Genomic DNA, 26350 nt, shown 5'->3' on the forward strand with positions numbered 1-26350 from the left:
TAAAGAAATAGTAACGCCAAAAAATTAAAGTCTTTAATAGAAGTAGTGAAAATATAATGTACGGTTGTGCTGCATTGGTAAAACTGACATGTTTGCTTCAGAAACTCGACAATAGTAGCTGTGTTGTGTAGCCATTGCAGCAATTAAAAGCTGAAAAAGGAGAAAAGGCACAGGATACACAGCAAATAACAGATAAGCTCTGTAGTATACAATGGGATTCTATAGAGCTTATCTGTTGTGTATCCTGTGTATCCTGTGCTTGAATGGCTGCCCCCATGGCTACACAGCAGCTTGTTTATATAAACTATAGTAGTACTTATCTGTTATCTACTGTGTATCCTGTGCTTGAATGGCTGCCCCCATGGCTACACAGCAGCTTGTTTATATAAACTATAGTAGTACTTATCTGTTATCTACTGTGTATCCTGTGCTTGAATGTCTGTCCCCATGGCTACACAGCAGCTTGTTTATATAAACTATAGTAGTACTTATCTGTTATCTACTGTGTATCCTGTGCTTGAATGGCTGCTCCCATGGCTACACAGCAGCTTGTTTATATAAACTATAGTAGTACATATCTGTTATCTACTGTGTATCCTGTGCTTGAATGGCTGCCCCCATGGCTACACAGCAGCTTGTTTATATAAACTATAGTAGTACTTATCTGTTATCTACTGTGTATCTTGTGCTTGAATGGTTGCCCCCATGGCTACACAGCAGCTTGTTTATATAAACTATAGTAGTACTTATCTGTTATCTACTGTGTATCCTGTGCTTGAATGGCTGCCCCCATGGCTACACAGCAGCTTGTTTCTATAAACTATAGTAGTACTTATCTGTTATCTACTGTGTATCCTGTGCTTGAATGGCTGCCCCCATGGCTACACAGCAGCTTGTTTATATAAACTATAGTAGTACTTATCTGTTATCTACTGTGTATCCTGTGCTTGAATGGCTGCCCCCATGGCTACACAGCAGCTTGTTTATATAAACTATAGTAGTACTTATCTGTTATCTACTGTGTATCCTGTGCTTGAATGGCTGCCCCCATGGCTACACAGCAGCTTGTTTATATAAACTATAGTAGTACATATCTGTTATCTACTGTGTATCCTGTGCTTGAATGGCTGCCCCCATGGCTACACAGCAGCTTGTTTATATAAACTATAGTAGTACTTATCTGTTATCTACTGTGTATCTTGTGCTTGAATGGTTGCCCCCATGGCTACACAGCAGCTTGTTTATATAAACTATAGTAGTACTTATCTGTTATCTACTGTGTATCCTGTGCTTGAATGGCTGCCCCCATGGCTACACAGCAGCTTGTTTCTATAAACTATAGTAGTACTTATCTGTTATCTACTGTGTATCCTGTGCTTGAATGGCTGCCCCCATGGCTACACAGCAGCTTGTTTATATAAACTATAGTAGTACTTATCTGTTATCTACTGTGTATCCTGTGCTTGAATGGCTGCCCCCATGGCTACACAGCAGCTTGTTTATATAAACTATAGTAGTACATATCTGTTATCTACTGTGTATCCTGTGCTTGAATGGCTGCCCCCATGGCTACACAGCAGCTTGTTTATATAAACTATAGTAGTACTTATCTGTTATCTACTGTGTATCTTGTGCTTGAATGGTTGCCCCCATGGCTACACAGCAGCTTGTTTATATAAACTATAGTAGTACTTATCTGTTATCTACTGTGTATCCTGTGCTTGAATGGCTGCCCCCATGGCTACACAGCAGCTTGTTTCTATAAACTATAGTAGTACTTATCTGTTATCTACTGTGTATCCTGTGCTTGAATGGCTGCCCCCATGGCTACACAGCAGCTTGTTTATATAAACTATAGTAGTACTTATCTGTTATCTACTGTGTATCCTGTGCTTGAATGGCTGCCCCCATGGCTACACAGCAGCTTGTTTATATAAACTATAGTAGTACATATCTGTTATCTACTGTGTATCCTGTGCTTGAATGGCTGCCCCCATGGCTACACAGCAGCTTGTTTATATAAACTATAGTAGTACTTATCTGTTATCTACTGTGTATCCTGTGCTTGAATGGCTGCCCCCATGGCTACACAGCAGCTTGTTTATATAAACTATAGTAGTACTTATCTGTTATCTACTGTGTATCTTGTGCTTGAATGGTTGCCCCCATGGCTACACAGCAGCTTGTTTATATAAACTATAGTAGTACTTATCTGTTATCTACTGTGTATCCTGTGCTTGAATGGCTGCCCCCATGGCTACACAGCAGCTTGTTTCTATAAACTATAGTAGTACTTATCTGTTATCTACTGTGTATCCTGTGCTTGAATGGCTGCCCCCATGGCTACACAGCAGCTTGTTTATATAAACTATAGTAGTGTTTCTGAAGCAAACACATCAGTTGTACCAGTGCAGGGCGTTATATTGTCATTCCTTTAAAACACTTTAATGTGTTGCTGTTGCTGTTGCTGTAACCCTTTAAATCTTCCTTAGAGTGCTGGCTTGATGTTTGCTACAAATTCTTCGATGTACAAACCAGAGCTGTGTAGATTTCCTGTAGGATTCCAGCCAGTAATACTTGGTTCAAGCTTTGACGGTAAGATCTCTCAGTCCTTATTAACCTTGATTCTTGGCAAGTCTTCTATATATTTAAATACATAAAGGAGAACATTACGGTTTAATAAAAGCTTTTATAAACCACACGTCCATTTTAAAGTATTGAGACCAAAATATGACCATTAGAATTGTCCACTTGCAGGGCACAGGGGTGCAGTCTTAAAAGGGGGGATAATCACAGGGAGACCCAGATGAACGGGAGACTTAAAGGGGTGGTTCGCCTTTAAAGGAGAAGGAAACCCCCAGGGCGCTAAACCCCTCCCCCCCCTCCCCTGTGCTGCCCCCCCTCCCTCCTCCCCCCTGGCCTACCTGTCCCCCTGGGCAAATGCCCCTAACTTTTTACTCACCCCTCTGCGCAGGTCCTGTCCACGGAGTTCGCAGTCGCCATCTTCTCCCATGCGCGTCTTCTTCCTGCTCTGATCGGCGTTTTCTGGCGCATGCGCAGTAGGAACAGGTACCGGTACGGCTCTACTGCGCATGCGCCGAATGTCACGAAGTTTTCCGATTTCACTTCGTGACATTCGGCGCATGCGCAGTAGAGCCATACCGGTACCTGTTCCTACTGCGCATGCGCCAGAAAACGCCGATCAGAGCAGGAAGAAGACGCGCATGGGAGAAGATGGCGACTGCGAACTCCGTGGACAGGACCTGCGCAGAGGGGTGAGTAAAAAGTTAGGGGCATTTGCCCAGGGGGACAGGTAGGCCAGGGGGGAGGAGGGAGGGGGGGCAGCACAGGGGAGGGGGGGAGGGGTTTAGCGCCCTGGGGGTTTCCTTGTCCTTTAAGTTAACCTTTAGTATGTTATAGAATGGCTAATTCTACGCAGCTTTTCAATCGGTCTTCATTATTTATTTTATTTATTGTTTTTAAATGATTTGCCTTCTTCTTAAAACTCTTTCAAGCTTTCAAATGGGGGTCACTGACCCCATCTAAAAAACAAATGCTCTGTAGGGCTGCACATATATTATTATTGTTACTTTTTATTACTTTATTATAAAAGGGATTGTTTACCTTTAAATGACCTGTTAGTATGATGTAGAGAGGGATATTCTGAGACAATTCACAATTGGTTTTTAGTTTTTATTATTTGTGGTTTTTGCGTTATTTAGCTTTTTATTCAGCAGCTCTCCAGTTTCAGGGTCTGAATTCCCCTAGTAACACACACTGATTTGATTAAGAGACTGGAATATGAATAGGAGAGGCCTGAATAGAAAGATGGGTAATAAAAAGTAGCAATAACAATACATTTGTAGCCTTACAGAGCAGTTGTTTTTCAGATGGGGTCAGCGACCTCCATTTGAAAGCTGGAAAGAGTCAGAAGAAGAAAGCAAATAATTCACAGACTAAAAAATGAAGACCAATGGAAAAGTTGGCCAGAATTAGCCATACAATAACTAAAAGTGAACTTTAAGCAGACTTTTGTACTTGCAATTGAAGTCTCAATAGTGTGACTTGCAGTTCCACCTGCCAGAAGCAAACGCCTTCCCTAGACAGGGATCGGACAATAGCACTTTTACTATATCCCAACCCTGTGTAGGTCTATATTTATTTAAAATACAGGTATGGGATCCGATATCCGGAAACCCGTTATCCAGAATGCTGCGAATTATGGAGACTGTCTCCCATAGACTCCCATTTTATCCAAATAATATACATTTTTAAAATAATAATAATAATAATAATAATAAAACAACAATATCTTATATTTAATCCAAACTAAGATATAATTAATCCTTATTGAAGGCAAAACCAGCCTATTGGGTTTATTTCATGTTTATATGATTTTCTAGTAGACTTAAGGTATGAAGATCCAAATTACAGAAAGATCCATTATGTGGAAATAGCTATAGTTGATTTGTGCAGTATTGCTGAGTATTTGTTTGAAAGCAGCTGCGCTGAATGAAAAGATAAGTTTCTAAATATTAAAAAATATTAATATTTTATGTCTGGTTTTAGACTCCGGACCATGGGTAATTATCTCTAAGTCTGTGGCTGCTGAGCCCGTCTCAACTGTGAGAAAGACGTTCCCTGAAGTCTGGAATTTCGACCTGATGCCTGTTGGGTGAGTCTGTCTTACCTTTATGTTTGACTTGACTGGATGTAACAACCGCACAATATCATGTCTTCCATGAGCCACTATACATGTCTTAGTTTTATGGTAACTCTCTGTACAGACTATGAGCAAACTTAGGGACTGTTCCTGCTGAATTGTGCTTAGTACAGGGAATACCTATGCTGCCATAGTTTTATGGGATCTCTCTGTACAGACTATGAGCAAACTTAGGGGCTGTTCCTGCTGAATTGTGCTTAGTACAGGGAATACCTATGCTGCCATAGTTTTATGGGATCTCTCTGTACAGACTATGAGCAAACTTAGGGACTGTTCCTGCTGAATTGTGCTTAGTACAGGGAATACCTATGCTGCCATAGTTTTATGGGATCTCTCTGTACAGACTATGAGCAAACTTAGGGGCTGTTCCTGCTGAATTGTGCTTAGTACAGGGAATACCTATGCTGCCATAGTTTTATGGGAGCTCTCTGTACAGACTATTTGGGGCCCCAAAAAAAAATTTTTTTTAAAAAAAACTAAAAAATAAACAAACATTGGTGGCAGGGGTCCCCTTATAAGTTAAAAACAAATTGGGGCCCCAAAAAAAAATATAAAAAAAAAATAATTTTTTTTGAAAAAAAAAAAAACATTGGCGGCAGGGGCCCCCTTATAAGTTAAAAACAAATTGGGGCCCCAAAAAAAATTGGAAAAAAAAAAATTTTTTTTTTGGATAAAAAAAAAACTGGTGGTAGGGGCCCCCTTACAAGTTAAAAACAAATTGGGGCCCCAAAAAAAATTTGAAAAAAAAAAAAAAATTTTTTGAAAAAAAAAAAAACATTGGCGGCAGGGGCCCCCTTATAAGTTAAAAACAAATTGGGGCCCCAAAAAAAAATTTGAAAAAAAATTATTTTTTTTTGAAAAAAAAAACTGGTGGCAGGGGCCCCCTTACAAGTTAAAAAAATTTGGGGCCACCAAAAAGAAAATTTATTTTTTTTTTTTAAAAAAAACCCAAAAAAAAACAATGGTGGCAAGGGGCCCCTTACGAGTTAAAAAAAAAATTGGGGCCCCAAAAACAAAAGTTTTAAAAAAAAGATTGGTGGCAGGGGCCTATAGAATATTAAAATAATACATTGGTGGCCAGGGGATTAAAAAAAAAAAAAAAACACAAACTGGTGTTCAGTAGGATTGAACTCATGGCTTCAGTACTTCAACTTCGCCTCCTTTCGTGACTTCGGGTCTTTTCACCGCTTCAGGACTTCAATTTCGGCTGTTTTCGTGACTTCGGGTCTTTGCGCTGCTTCAGGACTTCGGCTTCGGCTATTTTCGTGACTTCGGGTCTTTTCGGCGCTTCGTGACTTCGGGACTTCGGCTTTTTCCGTGACTTCGGGTCTTTTCGGCGCATCGGCTTCGGCTTTTCGGCACTTCCGCATTGGCAACGCAAGAGGCAAGACGTACGGCTCGGGCGCTCGTAAGGGGGGCCCGGATCTTCAAAAAATGCAGCGCTGCCGGGCCCCCCTTCATGCCCGGGCCCGGTACGCTTGTCCCCCCTGTCCCCCCCTGATGGCGGCCCTGCCTATGTGCCATAGTTTTATGGGATCTCTCTGTACAGACTATGAGCAAACTTAGGGGCTGTTCCTGCTGAATTGTGCTTAGTACAGGGAATACCTATGCTGCCATAGTTGTATGGGATCTCTCTGTACAGACTATGAGCAAACTTAGGGGACTGTTGCTGCTGAATTGTGCTTAGTATGGGATCTCTCTGTACAGACTATGAGCAAACTTAGGGGCTGTTCCTGCTGAATTGTGCTTAGTACAGGGAATACCTATGCTGCCATAGTTTTATGGGATCTCTCTGTACAGACTATGAGCAAACTTAGGGACTGTTCCTGCTGAATTGTGCTTAGTACAGGGAATACCTATGCTGCCATAGTTTTATGGGATCTCTCTGTACAGACTATGAGCAAACTTAGGGACTGTTCCTGCTGAATTGTGCTTAGTACATGGAATACCTATGTGCCATAGTTTTATGGGATCTCTCTGTACAGACTATGAGCAAACTTAGGGGCTGTTCCTGCTGAATTGTGCTTAGTACAGGGAATACCTATGCTGCCATAGTTGTATGGGATCTCTCTGTACAGACTATGAGCAAACTTATGGGACTGTTCCTGCTGAATTGTGCTTAGTACAGGGAATACCTATGCTGCCATAGTTGTATGGGATCTCTCTGTACAGACTATGAGCAAACTTAGGGGACTGTTCCTGCTGAATTGTGCTTAGTAGAGGGAATACCTATGCTGCCATAGTTTTATGGGATCTCTCTGTACAGACTATGAACAAACTTAGGGGACTGTTCCTGCTGAATTGTGCTTAGTACAGGGAAAAATGGTACCATAGTTTTATGGGATCTCTCTGTACAGACTATGAACAAACTTAGGGGACTGTTCCTGCTGAATTGTGCTTAGTACAGGGGAATCCCTACTGTAAATGTCATTCACATTATCCTTATTTCTTTCTTCTAGTGAGACAGGAATGGGATCTCTCTGTACAGACTATGAGCAAACTTAGGGGCTGTTCCTGCTGAATTGTGCTTAGTACAGGGAATACCTATGCTGCCATAGTTTTATGGGATCTCTCTGTACAGACTATGAGCAAACTTAGGGACTGTTCCTGCTGAATTGTGCTTAGTACAGGGAATACCTATGCTGCCATAGTTTTATGGGATCTCTCTGTACAGACTATGAGCAAACTTAGGGACTGTTCCTGCTGAATTGTGCTTAGTACATGGAATACCTATGTGCCATAGTTTTATGGGATCTCTCTGTACAGACTATGAACAAACTTAGGGACTGTTCCTGCTGAATTGTGCTTAGTACAGGGAATACCTATGCTGCCATAGTTTTATGGGATCTCTCTGTACAGACTATGAGCAAACTTAGGGGCTGTTCCTGCTGAATTGTGCTTAGTACAGGGAATACCTATGCTGCCATAGTTGTATGGGATCTCTCTGTACAGACTATGAGCAAACTTATGGGACTGTTCCTGCTGAATTGTGCTTAGTAGAGGGAATACCTATGCTGCCATAGTTTTATGGGATCTCTCTGTACAGACTATGAACAAACTTAGGGGACTGTTCCTGCTGAATTGTGCTTAGTACAGGGAAAAATGGTACCATAGTTTTATGGGATCTCTCTGTACAGACTATGAACAAACTTAGGGGACTGTTCCTGCTGAATTGTGCTTAGTACAGGGGAATCCCTACTGTAAATGTCATTCACATTATCCTTATTTCTTTCTTCTAGTGAGACAGGAATGGGATCTCTCTGTACAGACTATGAGCAAACTTAGGGGCTGTTCCTGCTGAATTGTGCTTAGTACAGGGAATACCTATGCTGCCATAGTTTTATGGGATCTCTCTGTACAGACTATGAGCAAACTTAGGGACTGTTCCTGCTGAATTGTGCTTAGTACAGGGAATACCTATGCTGCCATAGTTTTATGGGATCTCTCTGTACAGACTATGAGCAAACTTAGGGACTGTTCCTGCTGAATTGTGCTTAGTACATGGAATACCTATGTGCCATAGTTTTATGGGATCTCTCTGTACAGACTATGAACAAACTTAGGGACTGTTCCTGCTGAATTGTGCTTAGTACAGGGAATACCTATGCTGCCATAGTTTTATGGGATCTCTCTGTACAGACTATGAGCAAACTTAGGGGCTGTTCCTGCTGAATTGTGCTTAGTACAGGGAATACCTATGCTGCCATAGTTGTATGGGATCTCTCTGTACAGACTATGAGCAAACTTAGGGGACTGTTCCTGCTGAATTGTGCTTAGTAGAGGGAATACCTATGCTGCCATAGTTTTATGGGATCTCTCTGTACAGACTATGAACAAACTTAGGGGACTGTTCCTGCTGAATTGTGCTTAGTACAGGGAAAAATGGTACCATAGTTTTATGGGATCTCTCTGTACAGACTATGAACAAACTTAGGGGACTGTTCCTGCTGAATTGTGCTTAGTACAGGGGAATCCCTACTGTAAATGTCATTCACATTATCCTTATTTCTTTCTTCTAGTGAGACAGGAATATCTTCCTCAACACAAAAAGTCCCAGATACAATCACCCAATGGCAAGCTTCCATGTTCTGCCTCTCAGAAGAGAAAGGAATTGGGATGACCACATATCCATCCAACTTCACCTCAATCCTTCCATTCTTTGTGGAGGTCTCTGTACCCTATTCCTTCACTAGAGGGGAGACATTGCTCCTGAGAGCCTTCGTGTCCAACTACCTGAATCAATGTATCAAGGTAAGAACTGAATGGGTCCACCACTCCCAGTAATGCACTGCTACACATTACCCAATGGCACCATTGCTTGTCCAACTCAACCATGACATCAACCAGCACATTTCCCTTATTTGGGTCTCTTTCAACACTTGGTCTGGCAATTTTGTGAAACATTCTCAATAAATAGTAGGAAATTATAATAAAAGGATTGATGTTGCATCTAAATTAAATGGAAGTGGGTATTTTTATTTTTTTATTTATTATTTTATTATTATTTCCACCATTTCTCCAAATCCGACACTATATAAAAGGCCACTACTAAAAGCCTCAGTACACATGGAGGTTTAACAGGCCAACATACGTGTATTATTGCGTGTTTACAATCCCTGGCCAAATGGCGGACAAGTTCATAAACCCTACACGGGTACGGGACCTGTTATCCAGAATGCTTGGGACCTGGGGCTTTCTGGATATTGGATCTTTCCATAATTTGGATCTTCATACCTTAAGTCTACTAGAAAAGCATGTAAATATTAAATAAACCCAATAGGCTGGTTTTGCTTCCAATAAGGATTAATTATATCTTAGTTGGGATCAAGTACAAGCTACTGTTTTATTATTACGGAGAAAAAGGAAATAATTATTACAAATTTGGATTATTTGGATTAAATTTGATTCTTTGGGAGTTGGCCTTTCCATAATTTGGAGCTTTCTGGATAACAGGTTTCTGGATAACAGATCCTATACCCATACAATTATTTTTGAGATTGCTGAAAGACCAGATCAAGGCTAGTAAAGCTGTAACTTAAGGTTGCTAAGAACACCCACCACCAGCCATACCCATATGGCTGGTGGTCCCTTGCCCAAGCCAGTGCTATGGATCCCTGTCCACAACACTACTTTTCCCTCCTCTGCCGCACATCAAATAATAAATGTATGGAATGGGGAGTATACTTAGGGTGGGGAATTATGGGTTCTTATGGGACCTTCTCACAGTCACTGCCCCTATAATTATGTCTAGTAGGCCTAGCCAAATAAGCCAATTAACTGAGGGACATCAGGGGGCTGATTCACTAAGGGTCGAATATCGAGGGTTAATTAACCCACGATATTCGACTAGGAATTGAAATCCTTCGAATATCGAAGTCGAAGGATTTAGCGCAGATAGTACGATCGAACAATCGAAGGATTATTCCTTCGATCGAAAATCTAAATCCTTTGATTCGAAGGATTTAAATCCAACGATCGAAGGAATATCCTTTGATCTAAAAAACTTAGGAAAGCCTATGGGGACCTTCCCCATAGACTAACATTGACTTCGGTAGCTTTTAGATGCCGAACTAGGGGGTCGAAGTTTTTCTTAAAGAGACAGTACTTCGACTATCGAATGGTCGAATAGTCGAACGATTTTTACTTCGAATCCTTCGATTCGAAGTCGTAGTCGAAGGTCGAAGTAGCCCATTCGATGGTCGAAGTAGCCCAAAAAAAACTTCGAAATTCTAAGTTTTTTTACTTCGAATCCTTCACTCGAAGTTAGTGAATCGGCCCCCAGGTCTTTGAATGTTCTTTATAAGACTGTACTCCATACATACTGTGGTCCCTTCAGTAACTGTGCTTCATTCAGGTGCGTGTTACACTACAAACATCCAGCGACTACACGGCTATTCTGCAGGAGGGAACCCAGGACGCGTGCGTGTGCCCCAAAGGGAGAGCCTCCTACTCCTGGAACGTGACTGCTAAATCACTAGGTAGGCCCGCTCATAAAGCTATACTGTAAAATGTAAGTATTTCTGAATACACAATGACGGCTGTCATCCAGAATAAATATATATTCCTGAATTTGTTATCTTTTTTGTTCTGCAAGTGATTTTGGCAACAAGCGAGGTGGCGACTCAATATAGTGTCAATAATATTAATATTATTATTAAAGCCTCTGCTTCTCCCAACAGGAGTGATAAGTTTCAATGTGACAGCTCAGACAACCTTCATTGGAGCCAAATGTGAAGGACCTCGGGACCCCAAACAGCCACTTCGCAGTGATACTGTAATAAGGACTGTTATTGTAGAGGTGAGAATCCAGTTGCACTTCCATTGAGTGTCAGTAGCCGTGCATGTAAAGAGTCTCAAACTGTGCTACCAGGTCATTGTTTCAGGTTCAATTGAAATCTAAATACTATTAGGGTGACCTGGACCAGCAGACCTTAAAGGGCATGCAAAGACAAAAAAAACATAAAATCCCATTTTTTCTTTCTTTAATGAAAAAGAAACCTATCTCCAATATACTTTAATTAAAAAATAAGTACCGTTTTTATAAGAAACCTGACTGTATGCAGTGAAATTCTCCCTTCATTTACTGCTGTGGATAGGAATTGTCAGACGGTCCCTGACTGCTCTGCAGGGAAACAATCATACTTATGAACAGCAGGGGGAGCCCCCGCCTTACTTCCCAGCCATGCAGAACTCAAGCAGCTTTGTTTGTTTCCCTGTAGAGCAGTCAGCGACTGATTTGTGTTGGATTTAATTTTTGCCTTTACATCTCCTTTACTGTTTCAACTCCAGCTGCAGGGACAAAGATCAAACAGATAAACTGGGATTCTATTTGGAGGATTATTTTGCTGCAGCCACTGGTTCTGCAGAGTTGGAGAAAGTTTGTATTAAACAATACAAAAACTATAAAATCCACATTAGATGACATGACAACACAGGACCTAGTGCAGTCTGTATATTCTGATTATTAATCAGTCTTGTTGTATCGGCTTCTATATCAGATATTATTTGACTTGTGTTGTTTTGATCATTTATGACGATCCCTAAGCAGCCCAGATCACACTGAGCATGTGCACAGTCTTGGTCTTGCAAAGATGTATAACAAAGTTACAAGATGGTGACCCCCTGTGGCCAACTTTGAAAGCATAAATCATTTGTTTGATTAGACTTGTGATGCAGTAAGTTCATGTTTATGTTTAGTATACAAAATACAGCATTTCTAGCCTTATTCTATTTTACACTTTACTCGCCCTTTAAATACAAGATTCCCACTCTTCTTGATTTCCCCTCTTCTTTAGTTCTGGGATAATCTCATCCTCTCCTTTTTGCTTCCTCTGTCCCATTTATTCTTTCTTTCATGACTATAAAATACTGTCAATAGACAGGAGGTCCAGCTTCCTTGGGTAAAGTAAGAGAACCACAATCCTGGAAGGGTAGATTAGGGGCCCATTTAGGTGATCTTTTCCTAAGCTGGTGGTCAATTTACTGGTGAGACAAAATTTGGGTTAAAAATAGTAATATAGCTCTAGTTTTCAGAAGTGACTTTTTCCAAGGTTCTCACCTTGCCTTATAGAAGGAATGCCACTGATCTCAACAACTGACAGTTATAAAGGTTAAAATATTGTACCCCAACCAACTCAAATCTACATAGTCCATATTTTTTTCCTTAACAGGCTGAGGGGATACAGAAGGAGGTGACGTTCAGTAATCTGGTGTGTGTAGAAGGTAGGTCCCGGCAGTACTTTGAGCAAAATGATTCTTGCCTGGGTCTTCTACTACAACCATTTCTGGTGGTCCCATTAGGAATCAACATCTACTGTGATTTTCTTTCTCATCTTCTGTATATTTTATTGTGGCTCCTGGAATTCTGTATATATCTCCCATGGTGAGCCTCCTTTTAAGGTGGGACAGAGTGAGTGATTGTGTGCTCAAGCCAGTTGGATGACTGGTGAAATGTCTTCAAGGAAAAAAACACACCAAGTTCAGTTGATTTGACTTATTTCTACAGATATACCATGACCTGGATGAATGAGAATCTTCACAAACACATTGTTAGATATTTGTAATTCTGCATCCTCGTAAAGGATAAGTAAACCTTCTAAGCACTTTTGTCATTTACATTGATTATTAATTAATTTTTTTTAACTCTAAAATATTAAGGGATACATGTACTGTTAATAGGAATGAATTGTGTTACAACAGCGCCACCTGCTGGTCAGTTTCCCACCAGTCTGACCAGCAAGTAGTCAAGGAAGTTGTCAGGAGAAAGAAAGAGGCTGCTCTGATGTTCTTCTGCTTAGGAAAAAATATTCTAAACCTTTCTCTAATCTTTCCTAAGCAGAACATCAGAGCAGCCTCTTTCTTTCTCCTGACAACTTCCTTGACTACTTGCTGGTCAGACTGGTGGGAAACTGACCAGCAGGTGGCGCTGTTGTAACACAATTCATTCATATTAACAGTACATGTATCTCTTAATATCTTGGAATTAAAAATGAATAAATAATCAATAATGTACGTTGCAAAAGAGCTTATAATAGCCCCTCATCCATTTTACATTCACTTTAATGTTCCTTTTTCATCATCTTTATATAGGCAGCAATGTACAGATCCCATTCAGCCTCGCTCCTCCCGCAAACATGGTGAAAGGATCAGCCAAGGCTTCTGTCACTGTGATTGGTGAGTAACACATGGAAATTTTAAAATGTGTTGTTTATATAAAATATGATGTAGGCTTCTGAAATCTGAAGTCGCATTGGGAAATCCATAAGGTAAAATAATATCTCAGCATTGATGGTTTGAATAAATTCAAGCTCAGGCTCATCATCATCATTATCTATAGATAGAGATATTATTAGGCAAGATGCCAGGCTAGTTCACATTGGAGGATAAATGCTGCCATTTGCTTCTGTGTCTGGTATAGTAGAGGCTGTGGCATCATTAGAAGTTAGTGGCCCCTCAGCAAAATATTGTCCAGAGGGACGTTTGCCAAACATATATTAAACTTGAACATCAGCCAAGAGCCAACTGGTTCTTCTATATTTACAGCCATAAAGTCTTCTTCTCTTATCATAACATAGAGTCCCACGGACATGGCCTGAACTCATCAACTGTCAGGATAAACACGGGCACTACCTACTGCTAATATTTACCTTATTAAATATTCTTTGTGTTGCTGACTTTTCCCTCATATAGGAGACCCACTGGGCCATGCTGTTAACAATCCGGATTCTCTGATCCAACTGCCCATGGGTTGTGGGGAACAAAATCTAGTTAAGCTGATGCCAATACCGGCTGTTCTGGCTTATCTGAATTGCACCGGGCAACTCACCAAGGAGATCCAAGACAAAGCCGTGCAGTACATGTCAACAGGTGAGAACTCTACTGATTTATATGTACATGGCAGCAACAGTATCAAAAATATAATGACCAATGGCTCCTAATCTCATCCCCTTAAAGGAGAAGGAAAGCTATGGAGGCATTTTATTGCCAAAGATTAGCTGCAATGGTGCAAGCTAGAATGCTATATTTATTCTGTAGAATGTTTTACCATACCTGAGTAACAGCTCTAGAAGCTCTCTGTTTGTTTAGTATAGCAGCTGCCATATTGGTGTGACATCACTTCCTGCCTGAGTCTCTCACTGCTCACTCATAGCTCTGGGCTCAGATTACAGCAGGGAGGGGAGGAGGGGGAGACGAGAAAACTGAGCATGCTCAAGCCCTGGCCCTGGAGGTTTAAGCTGAAGGCAGGAAGTCTGATACAGAAGCCCATGAGTACACAATAGAAGGAAAGAAATGTGCTGTTTGACAGAGGACTCAGAGCAGCATTACTTTGAGGGGTTACTGGTATATTTATATAGACCTTTCTGATAAACCTCACTTACTTTTAACTGTAACATCAGCACCTGTCATGAACCCTAGATAGGAAGATACTACTGGTTTGGTGTAACACTTCTAACCCTCCCTTTTATAGCCATAACAACAATATTAGGCCAAAAACTGTTCCCACAATTGGTTTGGTTCCCCCATACTAGAAGCATATTTAAAATTTTGATGACTTCCACAATCAGGTCTTTGGGGTAATGTTATTGGGAAAGAGTTTCTATTCTTCTTTTTTTTGTATGTGGATTCCTTCCTATATGTTTTCTACTTGTTTGGCTTCTTATGCAACTGATGTTTATGGGAGAGTGTAAGCTCTGCCGGTGCACAGACTCATGTGAATTGTTGAATATATTTAGGCAAGTTCAGTCATGATATTGGTGTTTTTATCCTCTGGTGTTTCCTAGGATATGTCAGGCAACTTGGTTTCAAACGATACGATGGAACATTCAGCGCTTTTGGACAAAATGATCCCATGGGAAGTTCATGGTGAGTAAAGCCTGAGAATGGTGAAGAAATGTTTATGTATAGAAAATCATGTGCGGGAACTAGATATAAATATGAAGGAAGAAGTACTGTTACTAGAACTCACAGTAAAGTCTGGGTTAACTGACACTGAAAAACACATTTCCATATACTGTTAGTGCTCCTTCATAAATAATGGTACAGAACAGCAGATTACATAGCTTTGTGTGGCTAAGGGATAGCAGGTATAGTAGGGAGAGATGGTGCCTATAGTAGGGAGAGATGGAGCCTATAGTAACAGTGGATAATAGTCTCTGGGAAGGGAGTGTGACTGTGGGATAGCAGGTATAGTAGGGAGAGATGGTGCCTATAGTAGGGAGAGATGGTGTCTATAGTAACAGTGGATAATAGTCTCTGGGAAGGGAGTGTGACTGTGGGATAGCAGGTATAGTAGGGAGAGATGTGTCTGTAGTAACAGTGGATAATAGTCTCTGGGAAGGGAGTGTGACTGTGGGATAGCAGGTATAGTAGGGAGAGATGTGTCTATAGTAACAGTGGGATAATAGTCTCTGGGAAGGGAGTGTGACTGTGGGATAGCAGGTATAGTAGGGAGAGATGGTGTCTATAGTAACAGTGGATAATAGTCTTTGGGAAGGGAGTGTGACTGTGGGATAGCAGGTATAGTAGGGAGAGATGGTGCCTATAGTAACAGTGGATAATAGTCTCTGGGAAGGGAGTGTGACTGTGGGATAGCAGGTATAGTAGGGAGAGATGGTGTCTATAGTAACAGTGGATAATAGTCTCTGGGAAGGGAGTGTGACTGTGGGATAGCAGGTATAGTAGGGAGAGATGTGTCTATAGTAACAGTGGGATAATAGTCTCTGGGAAGGGAGTGTGACTGTGGGATAGCAGGTATAGTAGGGAGAGATGGTGCCTATAGTAACAGTGGATAATAGTCTCTGGGAAGGGAGTGTGACTGTGGGATAGCAGGTATAGTAGTGAGAGATGTGTCTATAGTAACAGTGGATAATAGTCTCTGGGAAGGGAGTGTGACTGTGGGATAGCAGGTATAGTAGGGAGAGATGGTGTCTATAGTAACAGTGGGATAATAGTCTCTGGGAAGGGAGTGTGACTGTGGGATAGCAGGTATAGTAGGGAGAGATGGTGCCTATAGTAACAGTGGATAATAGTCTCTGGGAAGGGAGTGTGACTGTGGGATAGCAGGTATAGTAGGGAGAGATGGTGCCTATAGTAACAGTGGGATAATAGTCTCTGGGAAGGGAGTGTGACTGTGGGATAGCAGGTATAGTAGGGAGAGATGTGTCTATAGTAACAGTGGATAATAGTCTCTGGGAAGGGAGTGTGACTGTGGGATAGCAGGTATAGTAGGGAGAGATGGTGCCTATAGTAACAGTGGATAATAGTCTGTGGGAAGGGAGTGTGACTGTGGGATAGCAGGTATAGTAGGGAGAGATGGTGCCTATAGTAACAGTGGATAATAGTCTCTGGGAAGGGAGTGAGACTGTGGGATAGCAGGTATAGTAGGGAGAGATGTGTCTATAGTAACAGTGGATAATAGTCTCTGGGAAGGGAGTGTGACTGTGGGATAGCAGGTATAGTAGGGAGAGATGGTGCCTATAGTAACAGTGGATAATAGTCTCTGGGAAGGGAGTGAGACTGTGGGATAGCAGGTATAGTAGTGAGAGATGTGTCTATAGTAACAGTGGATAATAGTCTCTGGGAAGGGAGTGTGACTGTGGGATAGCAGGTATAGTAGGGAGAGATGGTGCCTATAGTAACAGTGGATAATAGTCTCTGGGAAGGGAGTGAGACTGTGGGATAGCAGGTATAGTAGGGAGAGATGTGTCTATAGTAACAGTGGATAATAGTCTCTGGGAAGGGAGTGTGACTGTGGGATAGCAGGTATAGTAGAGAGAGATGGTGCCTATAGTAACAGTGGATAATAGTCTCTGGGAAGGGAGTGTGACTGTGGGATAGCAGGTATAGTAGGGAGAGATGTGCCTATAGTAACAGTGGATAATAGTCTCTGGGAAGGGAGTGAGACTGTGGGATAGCAGGTATAGTAGTGAGAGATGTGTCTATAGTAACAGTGGATAATAGTCTCTGGGAAGGAAGTGTGACTGTGAGATAGCAGGTATAGTAGGGAGAGATGGTGTCTATAGTAACAGTGGATAATAGTCTCTGGGAAGGGAGTGTGACTGTGGGATAGCAGGTATAGTAGGGAGAGATGGTGCCTATAGTAACAGTGGATAATAGTTCTCTGGGAAGGGAGTGTGACTGTGGGATAGCAGGTATAGTAGGGGAGAGATGGTGCCTATAGTAACAGTGGATAATAGTCTCTGGGAAGGGAGTGTGACTGTGGGATAGCAGGTATAGTAGGGAGAGATGGTGTCTATAGTAACAGTGGGATAATAGTCTCTGGGAAGGGAGTGTGACTGTGGGATAGCAGGTATAGTAGGGAGAGATGTGTCTATAGTAACAGTGGATAATAGTCTCTGGGAAGGGAGTGTGACTGTGGGATAGCAGGTATAGTAGAGAGAGATGGTGCCTATAGTAACAGTGGATAATAGTCTCTGGGAAGGGAGTGTGACTGTGGGATAGCAGGTATAGTAGGGAGAGATGTGCCTATAGTAACAGTGGATAATAGTCTCTGGGAAGGGAGTGAGACTGTGGGATAGCAGGTATAGTAGTGAGAGATGTGTCTATAGTAACAGTGGATAATAGTCTCTGGGAAGGGAGTACAAATTCCATCACCCTTTGACAGTGGAAGACTAGGGTTTTGGTTTAACATCAGGGGACCTTATCTGAACATTCCATACCATTATAGCTCCAGCTAAATCTTAATTCAGTGGCCTGTGCACCATTAAAGCTGTCCTTCTCCTAAGAGTATATTACGGACCACAAAAAGACCTCACCATGCTAACTAATGTTTTTACTGAATCATTTGCTATTTGTGCTTTTCCCCAGGTTGACAGCTTTAACGCTCTACACCTTTGAGAAAATAAAGCAGTATATACCAGTAGATCCAGTGGTCATTAATCAGGCACTGATTGGCCTTGAGAGAAGCCAGGACCTAAGATCAGGATGTTTTAAAGCAGTTGGGACTCTGTTTAACAGTGGCCTCAAGGTAAATGTTGGTGTTTGAATATGGAAAACACTTAGAATGTGGTTGGGGAAGTGGCAGTGAATGTCTAAGTGACAGAAAGAAGATGAAGGTGAAAGAAGTTATAGTAAAGGCAGTTGGGGCAATAGGTAGAAGTGGCAGATGGTTATATATGAAGGGGCTACAAGGATGGTACGACTGTTGAGAGATGCACAAAATTGTTATTTATGGAGCTATGGAAAGATTTAAAGGAGTTTAGTTCTTTCAAGGTGAGAGGGAGGAGAAAATAATTTGGTAGGGGAGGGATAGGACTGGACCTTCTTGACTCCACCTGAGAACCAAATATTGAGGGCTCACTTAGACAACAATCATATGTATAATAATACTATAATAGTGGGAGCAACCTGTGGATGTCTCCTAGAGGTGCAATAAATAATTACCTTTATAGAACCTCTCTGCAATATGTGTAGCTTATAATATCTGTCACGAGTCTTTCAGTCAAGTATTTGAGGGTAAGAGGATCACTGGGACAATGAGAAGGTAGAGCCTTGTGCCAAATAAATGCTGAATTATGATGTTGTTATGGTTTATTCTACAGGGTGGTGCCGATAATGAAATCAGCTTTACTGCCTATGTAGTTGCCGTTCTGCTGGAGACCAATTACCCAGGAGCGGTAAGTGCCAGAGTAATTCAGTAGCAAATGAAATGTCCTCTTCTCTTCTTACATTCATTCACCATAAGGACAATTTATAGATCACAGATCTTATATATTATCAATGTATATTATCCTCTAAAGCCACAAAGATGCTGTAAAAAATATCCTTACAGAAGCAGCATAATGATGTCATCACTTATAATCTGCCTCAGTGATGTAACTTGAGTCACATGTTGCATAACATTTGTATATCAAAGTCAAGTTAAAATATTAGGATATTAGAAGTCATCTCAGAGTTCTGTGGTCTTCATATGGTCCTGGAACTTCTCAAAGTCTTCTGCTATCTGTATGTTTTACAGTGGGTGGAACATTACTGTCTATATAACTCAGCTCCAGTCCATATTTCCACCAACACTAATGCCGTCATCATTGTCTCTCCAGCAAACCCTTCTGCGTAACGCCTTAGAATGTCTGGACGCAGCATCCAGGAGAGAGCAGTCACTGTATAATCTGGCTATGCTCTTCCATGCATTCAGTGTATCTGGGAATGAAGAAAGGAGAAATGCTACTTGGGCTCAGCTGAAGAAATTGGCAATTCAAAAAGGTAAGAATTCTTCAGAGACATTAGTCTCACGTTTGGTATCCCAAAACCCAAGGTTGCAGTCATGGCTCACGCTTCAGCCTATAACAGTCGCCTTTCACTTCAGAAAGGAGTCCTTTGCTACTCGGATGCCACCAGGTCTTAAAGTGAGAGATCCAAGGTGAGGGTTCTGGGCAGGCAAGGGAACTGGAATGTGTTACAGGAGTAACAGGGAACGAGTAAGAGTAGTTGAGGAACAGGCCAGGGTCAATAACTGATCAGACAGTGTAGTATGTAATCAGGGTCCATAAGAATGTTCAGTAATCAGGCAAGGTCGGTTCAGGCAGCGAATCAGCAGAGGTCAAGGACAGGCAGGGGTCAAGAACAGTAAATCAGATCAAGAGCGCATCCAGGAACTATCTCAGAATAGACCTACATTGGGCCATGAGCTTACATGCAAATAAAAGAAACCAATAGCATTGAACCAGGGCCTTAGCTGTCTTTTTTATATAGAGTATAGACACCATGAAAACACCAGGTCACTGGTTCAACTCCAGGCGGGATGTTACATTAAGATTATGAGCTATCGAGATCTTCTCAGATCCACTGTGAGATGGAGCAGAACTTGCTGGGAAGGAATTGGTTTAGGGTAGGCTGTGTAGGGTTAGAGAAGACCAGGACATTGGGTGACGGGTAACAGATGACAGGAGCTTTATTAGATAAGCATGTTAGAATACAGAAATTGAAGTAGGATTAATCCCCACTTGACGGGGCTTAATTACTCTTAATTAACTGAGCAATCCTTAGGTTTATAAACCAGTGATAACACTTCCATACCTCCCAACCTAGCCATGCCCAGGCACATTCCTGATCCGCCCGGATCCCCTCCCACCTGCTTGTGGACTACCATTAGGGACCTCAATTCTTGACTAAATCAGGAGCAATGGATACTTTGCAATTCCATGCAGTGGTTTATGTAACCTTTGTATATCTATTTCCCACTAGATGGTGGAATCCACTGGGAGCGTACCGACAAGCCAAATGCAGAGAAGTACCCATTTTTCTATGCCCCGGCTCCTTCGTCTGAAATAGAGATTTCGGCCTATATCCTGTGGGGCTTGACTAAGGGTCGCGCCCCATCCCAAGAGGCTAAATCCTACATGGCCCAGATTGCAGTATGGTTGGCTCAGCAGCAGAACGCACAAGGAGGTTATCGGTCAACTGCGGTAAGAAATTATTTCTGTGAACGGGACAAAGAGAGGGACGTGAAGAAAAATAACGCGAATACCAGACAAACATGTTGCCAGTTGTTTTTTTATTGACATATTACTGAGTAAACATTAATCTTAAATTCCTCCTTTTTCTTCCAGGACACAGTGGTGGCCCTACAGGCTTTCGCTGGATACAACTGCCTAGTATACAAGCCAGGGGCCACCAATCAAGTGAGGGTGTCTCTGGCGAGACGAGTGATTGCCGCTTTCAATGTGCAGCCAAGCAATAGGCTTCTGGTACAGAGACGCATGCTGCCGAGTGAACGTGGAAACTACGCATTTACTGTTAGTGGCAATGGCTGTTGTCTGATACAGGTAGGAACACTCAGATGCAAGGAAATCCCATTAGAAGATAAATCCCTACTAGGGATACAGAGGTGATAAACTTCAGATGAGGATTATTTTACAGCTTCTTTCCTGGTCATTTCCTTTCCCAGAGCTCAGTCAGATACAATGTCCCAGTGCAGAGTAAGGATTCCGCCTTCTCCCTGTCTGTAACGACATCGTCAGGGAATTGTGTCAACGGTGTGGCCTTCACCTTCCCCATCAACATCACTGTAAGGTATGTGCAAGCCTTCACCTTCACTGACTTCCCTCTGTATATTTGCCATTAAAGTGGCTTTGCTGGGAGATATCCCAGGTCAGCAGTGGTTTCTGTAGGGTAAGAAAAAGAAACATCGGTTTCAAATTGATGCTAATTTTACAAAATCTGTGGTTAGAAAAAAGCCGGTATCGTAGTAGAAAACATATATGGGATAAATACAATAAGTACAATGTGTTCTTGTGCAGCTTTATCCCTGGTGTATTCCTTGAGCAAGTGGTAAGTACAAGGGATTCCTTATGCGACTCTCCTAGTTCCTACGTAATGACAAGCTAGTAAAGGACTTGTACTGAACGTGAACATCCCAAGTGCTGCCCTGTACATGGAAAACTCATGTAAACAATTAAAGTGTGTTTAATAAACAATTAAAGGGTATTTTTATTATTTTACAACATTTCTAATGGCTCATTGGCACTCATTCATACACCTTGGGCTTCTGTCACTTACATAGTAACATAATAAGGTAGGAAAGACCTACTGGTAAATAAATCATTAGAGAGATTATTATATGATCCCCTTATATATTTATACATAGTTATCATATCACCCCTTAAGCGCCTCTTCTCCAGCGTGAACATCCCCAATTTGGCCAGTCTTTCCTCATAGCTAAGATTTTCCCTTTACCAACTTAGTTGCCCTTCTCTGTCCCCTCTCTAATACAATAATGTCCTGTTTGAGTGATGGAGACCAAAACTGTACGACATATTCTAGATGGGGCCTTACCAGTGCTCTATACAGTGGGACCCCCTCCTCCCGTGACTCTCTGCCCCATTTAATACAACTCAAGACCTTATTTTCCCTTGCATTGCAATGGCACTTGCAGAACAAACCAATGCTGGCCCCAGTGCAGGAATATTTTTAGGCCCCTACTCCACAAAGAAGTATCTGTATTCCCTCTCCTGTCAAGAATTTCAAGAAATCCGGGATGCCCAACATCAATCCTTCCATATAGGACTGAACTACATCTCCAGCATCTAATGAGGTCACAAATGATCAGGATTTTCTGATGTTATATAACAGTGAAGGGCACGATTCCCTCAATGAATTCCATTCCTTCGTGCATTTCCACTGGCCTCTGACCTCTTGTCTCTATTGCAGTTACAATGGAATCAAGAATCAGTCCAACATGGCGGTTGTAGACATGAAGTTGTTGTCAGGATACACAGTGCAATACCAGTCACGTCTCCAGGTAAGAGAGAAACTCCGGCACAATGTGATTAGGGAGAAACCTATGACATTTAAGTAACAGATTCCATTTGGTCTGTTGAAGTTTGTTGTACGACAGTTTAGGTCCGATTGTTAAAGGAGGGTCAGGAAGTTCTATGTTCATTAAAGACATCAGTTCTTAGACTACTTATGTGTCTTATTACCAACAAAAACTTGGACTTAAGGTTCAAGACCAACTTTGGGGTTCAACATTTGTTCACAAGGACTCTAGTTAATAAATAAATTAGAGGTAAACCTGCAAACCTTTCCCTTTGTCATGTATTTTCTTCTCTCCACAGCTGAGGCGGCAGGTTTCCAAAGTGGAGCAGATCAATAACCATCTGATTTTGTACCTGAATTCTGTAAGTTTTGACCATCTCTGGACACTCAACATTGAATCCCATTTTACTCCTCCCCCCCCCCCCATACAGTGGTTCATTCCTCTCACCTGAGCTTTTTACCCCATGTTTCTTCAGGTGTGTTGTGCCCTTAACCTTTTACAATTGCTATCCTCACCTTCTTTCTTACTTGCTGCTTATTCTATACTGCCAGGCCCCTGGGTGTCACGCCTGGTAGCAGCTTACATCTTCTTAAATAACCTTCAATTTGGCTCTAGTTTTGCATCCATCTCAGCATTCCCACTTGTTATTCCCTGTGCCCATCGCTCCTTGGACCTAGAGAGGAGCAACACAGGCAACAAGAACTCAAGCTCTGTGTACACCAATGGGGTAATGTAAAATAAAAGAGCCCTAGTAACACAATGAGTCAATCAGCAAATTGCATATCTTGGTCAACTGTTAAAGGCCCAGTACAAGCTTTGCAATTGGTATAGCCCAGTAATAGTTTCTCGTGCCAAGCAGTAGCCATAAAAACTGGCCAGTTTGAAAGAATCTTTGAGGCAGATGGATTTTGTTATGTTGGGTAGGACACTGAAAAACCCACCTCTGCTCTAACCTTCCTTAGATTTTTCCTTTCATTTTCCCACTATAATTTCCCCCCTTCTCAGGATGGTCTTAAACACTCAACTCAGTTCTTCCCCACTACCTGTCTGTGGCCTTTTTGTCTTCCATTAGTATCTTACCTTCTTCTTCCTTCCCAGGTGCAAAGGGAAGCCATTTCTTTATCAGTGACTCTTGAGATGGACAACAGAGTGCAGAACTTCCAGCCGCAGTCGGTGTATGTCTATGACTACTATGAGCAAGGTAAAGCTACATATAGCCATGAATAGTTTCATAGTTGAGGTTGAAGAGGGCCATGTCTCTTATTTGCTTTGTATTTAGAAAATGGGGGTCATGTAATGAAAGACACTAGTTCCCTTCAAGCCTTTTCATGTGTTTTTCTGATCTCTCTTTCAGATGAGAATGCAGTTGCTGGGGTCAGGCACCCTTGCTCTCTCTAGTAAGCTTACAGGTAATGTCATGCCAGCCACCATTGTAAACATATGGAATAGACCTTCCACAACACCAAAATTCACTATAGGAATAGAAGGAAAGAAAGTCAAGATGGAGTGTGTTAAGTGTGTCGGCCCCAGAATGTAAGGTTTTATATTTGACTAATGCCATCAACTATCAAACATACATTCTGGAACCTACACACTCAAGACACTTCATCTTGACTTTCTTTCCAGGGGAGATAGTGAGTTTTGGTGTCGTAGGAGGTCATATCCCACATTTATCTTTTAACAACCAATCATAAGCAAGTAACAGATGATCCCTGCAGTTTCAAAGTACCATGGCAATATTATATTTCTGTTCTTAGTACTTGTGAAGGAACGTTACAGGCTCTATTATTAGCCAATTTACTCAGATGTTACTCCATAGAGGAAAGACCTCAACAGTTCCACTGTTCTTATAAGTATACCCCATCCATGTCAACCAACAATTACTGTACATTTACAATAGGGGGTACTTTATTCACTATATATATATATAAGTACTTTAGTAACATGGCGAAGTCTTCTGATTCTTTCACCTTGTTTGACCATTTACAGAAGTGGATCTCACTTGCCTGGTCCATCAGTCGTCCATGAATGAAACAGAGGGACCATTGGCTCTTCTGACGTTTGTATTTGTTATATATATGTCCAAGTAACTAAAGACTGTGATTTTTTGGAGAACTGGAGGTCTGAAGAATGTAGACATTCCTCTAGTAATGGGTGGTTCAAAATAAATAAACTTTATCTAACCCAAATCCACATTTGTGAACTTCTCGGATCAGTCTTGAAGTGTAACCACCTTAAACTTTAGACTAGATATGTTTGTAGTCCAGTTACAACCAACTAAAGAGTTGCTGCTCGTGAGGTTTAATGGTCACTGGACTAATATGTAATGTAAATGCAACATCAGAGGAGCTGCCCAATATCTGCTGTTCCACATAAAGTAAATAATCAGCTGAATATGATGGGGGAAGGGATTTATCCTTCACCAGGGTTTGGTTTCTGTTCTCTAGACTTAGCTCATAACAAGGTTACAGATACAGTATATAGAAACATTGGGGTAACAGTCATCCTGCTATAGTTCCAGGGGTACCCAGGGTGCAAATAAACACTCACCCCAAATCTCCCCCTAACTGACCTTCAGACTGGGCCCCTTAGCTCATAACAAGGTTACAGATATATAGAAACATTGGGGTGTCACCCTGCTATAGTTCCAGGGGTACCCAGGGTACAAATAATCACTCACCCCAAATCTCCCCCTAACTGACCTTCAGACTGGTCCCCCTTAGCTCATAACAAGGTTACAGATATATAGAAACATTGGGGTAACAGTCACCCTGCTATAGTTCCAGGGGTACCCAGGGTACAAATAAACACTCACCCCAAATCTCCCCCTAACTGACCTTCAGACTGGGCCCCCTTAGCTCATAACAAGGTTACAGATATATAGAAATATTGGGGTAACAGTCACCCTGCTGTAGTTCCAGGGGTACCCAGGGTACAAATAAGCACTCACCCCAAATCTCCCCCTAACTGACCTTCAGACTGGGCCCCCTTAGCTCATAACAAGGTTACAGATATATAGAAACATTGGGGTGTCACCCTGCTATAGTTCCAGGGGTACCCAGGGTACAAATAAACACTCACCCCAAATCTCCCCCTAACTGACCTTCAGACTGGGCCCCCTTAGCTCATAACAAGGTTACAGATATATAGAAACATTGGGGTAACAGTCACCCTGCTATAGTTCCAGGGGTACCCAGAGTACAAATAAACACTCACCCCAAATCTCCCCCTAACTGACCTTCAGACTGGGCCCCCTTAGCTCATAACAAGGTTACAGATATATAGAAACAATGGGGTAACAGTCACACTGCTATAGTTCCAGGGGTACCCAGGGTACAAATAAGCACTCACCCCAAATCTCCCCCTAACTGACCTTCAGACTGGGCCCCCTTAGCTCATAACAAGGTTACAGATATATAGAAACATTGGGGTGTCACCCTGCTATAGTTCCAGGGGTACTCAGGGTACAAATAAACACTCACCCCAAATCTCCCCCTAACTGACCTTCAGACTGGGCCCCCTTAGCTCATAACAAGGTTACAGATATATAGAAACATTGGGGTAACAGTCACCCTGCTATAGTTCCAGGGGTACCCAGAGTACAAATAAACACTCACCCCAAATCTCCCCCTAACTGACCTTCAGACTGGGCCCCCTTAGCTCATAACAAGGTTACAGATATATAGAAACAATGGGGTAACAGTCACACTGCTATAGTTCCAGGGGTACCCAGGGTACAAATAAGCACTCACCCCAAATCTCCCCCTAACTGACCTTCAGACTGGGCCCCCTTAGCTCATAACAAGGTTACAGATATATAGAAACATTGGGGTGTCACCCTGCTATAGTTC

The 26350-nt window shown here is 41.9% G+C and overlaps 1 protein-coding gene across 1 annotated transcript in view; it reads left to right on the forward strand.

Moving 5' to 3' along the window:
- The window catches only part of LOC108697150 (ovostatin-like), a 44868-nt gene extending 20297 nt beyond the window's left edge, over nt 1-24571 (forward strand). Inside the window, exons 17-36 of the mRNA XM_041570824.1 lie at nt 2493-2595; nt 4570-4675; nt 8743-8974; nt 10578-10701; nt 10903-11021; nt 12394-12445; nt 13313-13396; nt 13913-14089; nt 15004-15085; nt 18050-18209; nt 18784-18858; nt 19282-19444; nt 20426-20646; nt 20791-21006; nt 21129-21253; nt 22391-22481; nt 22798-22860; nt 23598-23700; nt 23854-23908; nt 24489-24571. Of these exons, the coding sequence (XP_041426758.1) occupies nt 2493-2595; nt 4570-4675; nt 8743-8974; nt 10578-10701; nt 10903-11021; nt 12394-12445; nt 13313-13396; nt 13913-14089; nt 15004-15085; nt 18050-18209; nt 18784-18858; nt 19282-19444; nt 20426-20646; nt 20791-21006; nt 21129-21253; nt 22391-22481; nt 22798-22860; nt 23598-23700; nt 23854-23897 (2340 nt within the window). The 3' untranslated portion in view covers nt 23898-23908; nt 24489-24571. The remainder of the gene's footprint in view (nt 1-2492; nt 2596-4569; nt 4676-8742; nt 8975-10577; nt 10702-10902; nt 11022-12393; nt 12446-13312; nt 13397-13912; nt 14090-15003; nt 15086-18049; nt 18210-18783; nt 18859-19281; nt 19445-20425; nt 20647-20790; nt 21007-21128; nt 21254-22390; nt 22482-22797; nt 22861-23597; nt 23701-23853; nt 23909-24488) is intronic.
- Nucleotides 24572-26350: the final 1779 nt, after the last annotated feature.

The sequence above is a fragment of the Xenopus laevis genome, chromosome 7S (assembly GCF_017654675.1).
Source record: "Xenopus laevis strain J_2021 chromosome 7S, Xenopus_laevis_v10.1, whole genome shotgun sequence".
Classification (NCBI taxonomy): Eukaryota; Metazoa; Chordata; class Amphibia; order Anura; family Pipidae; genus Xenopus; species Xenopus laevis.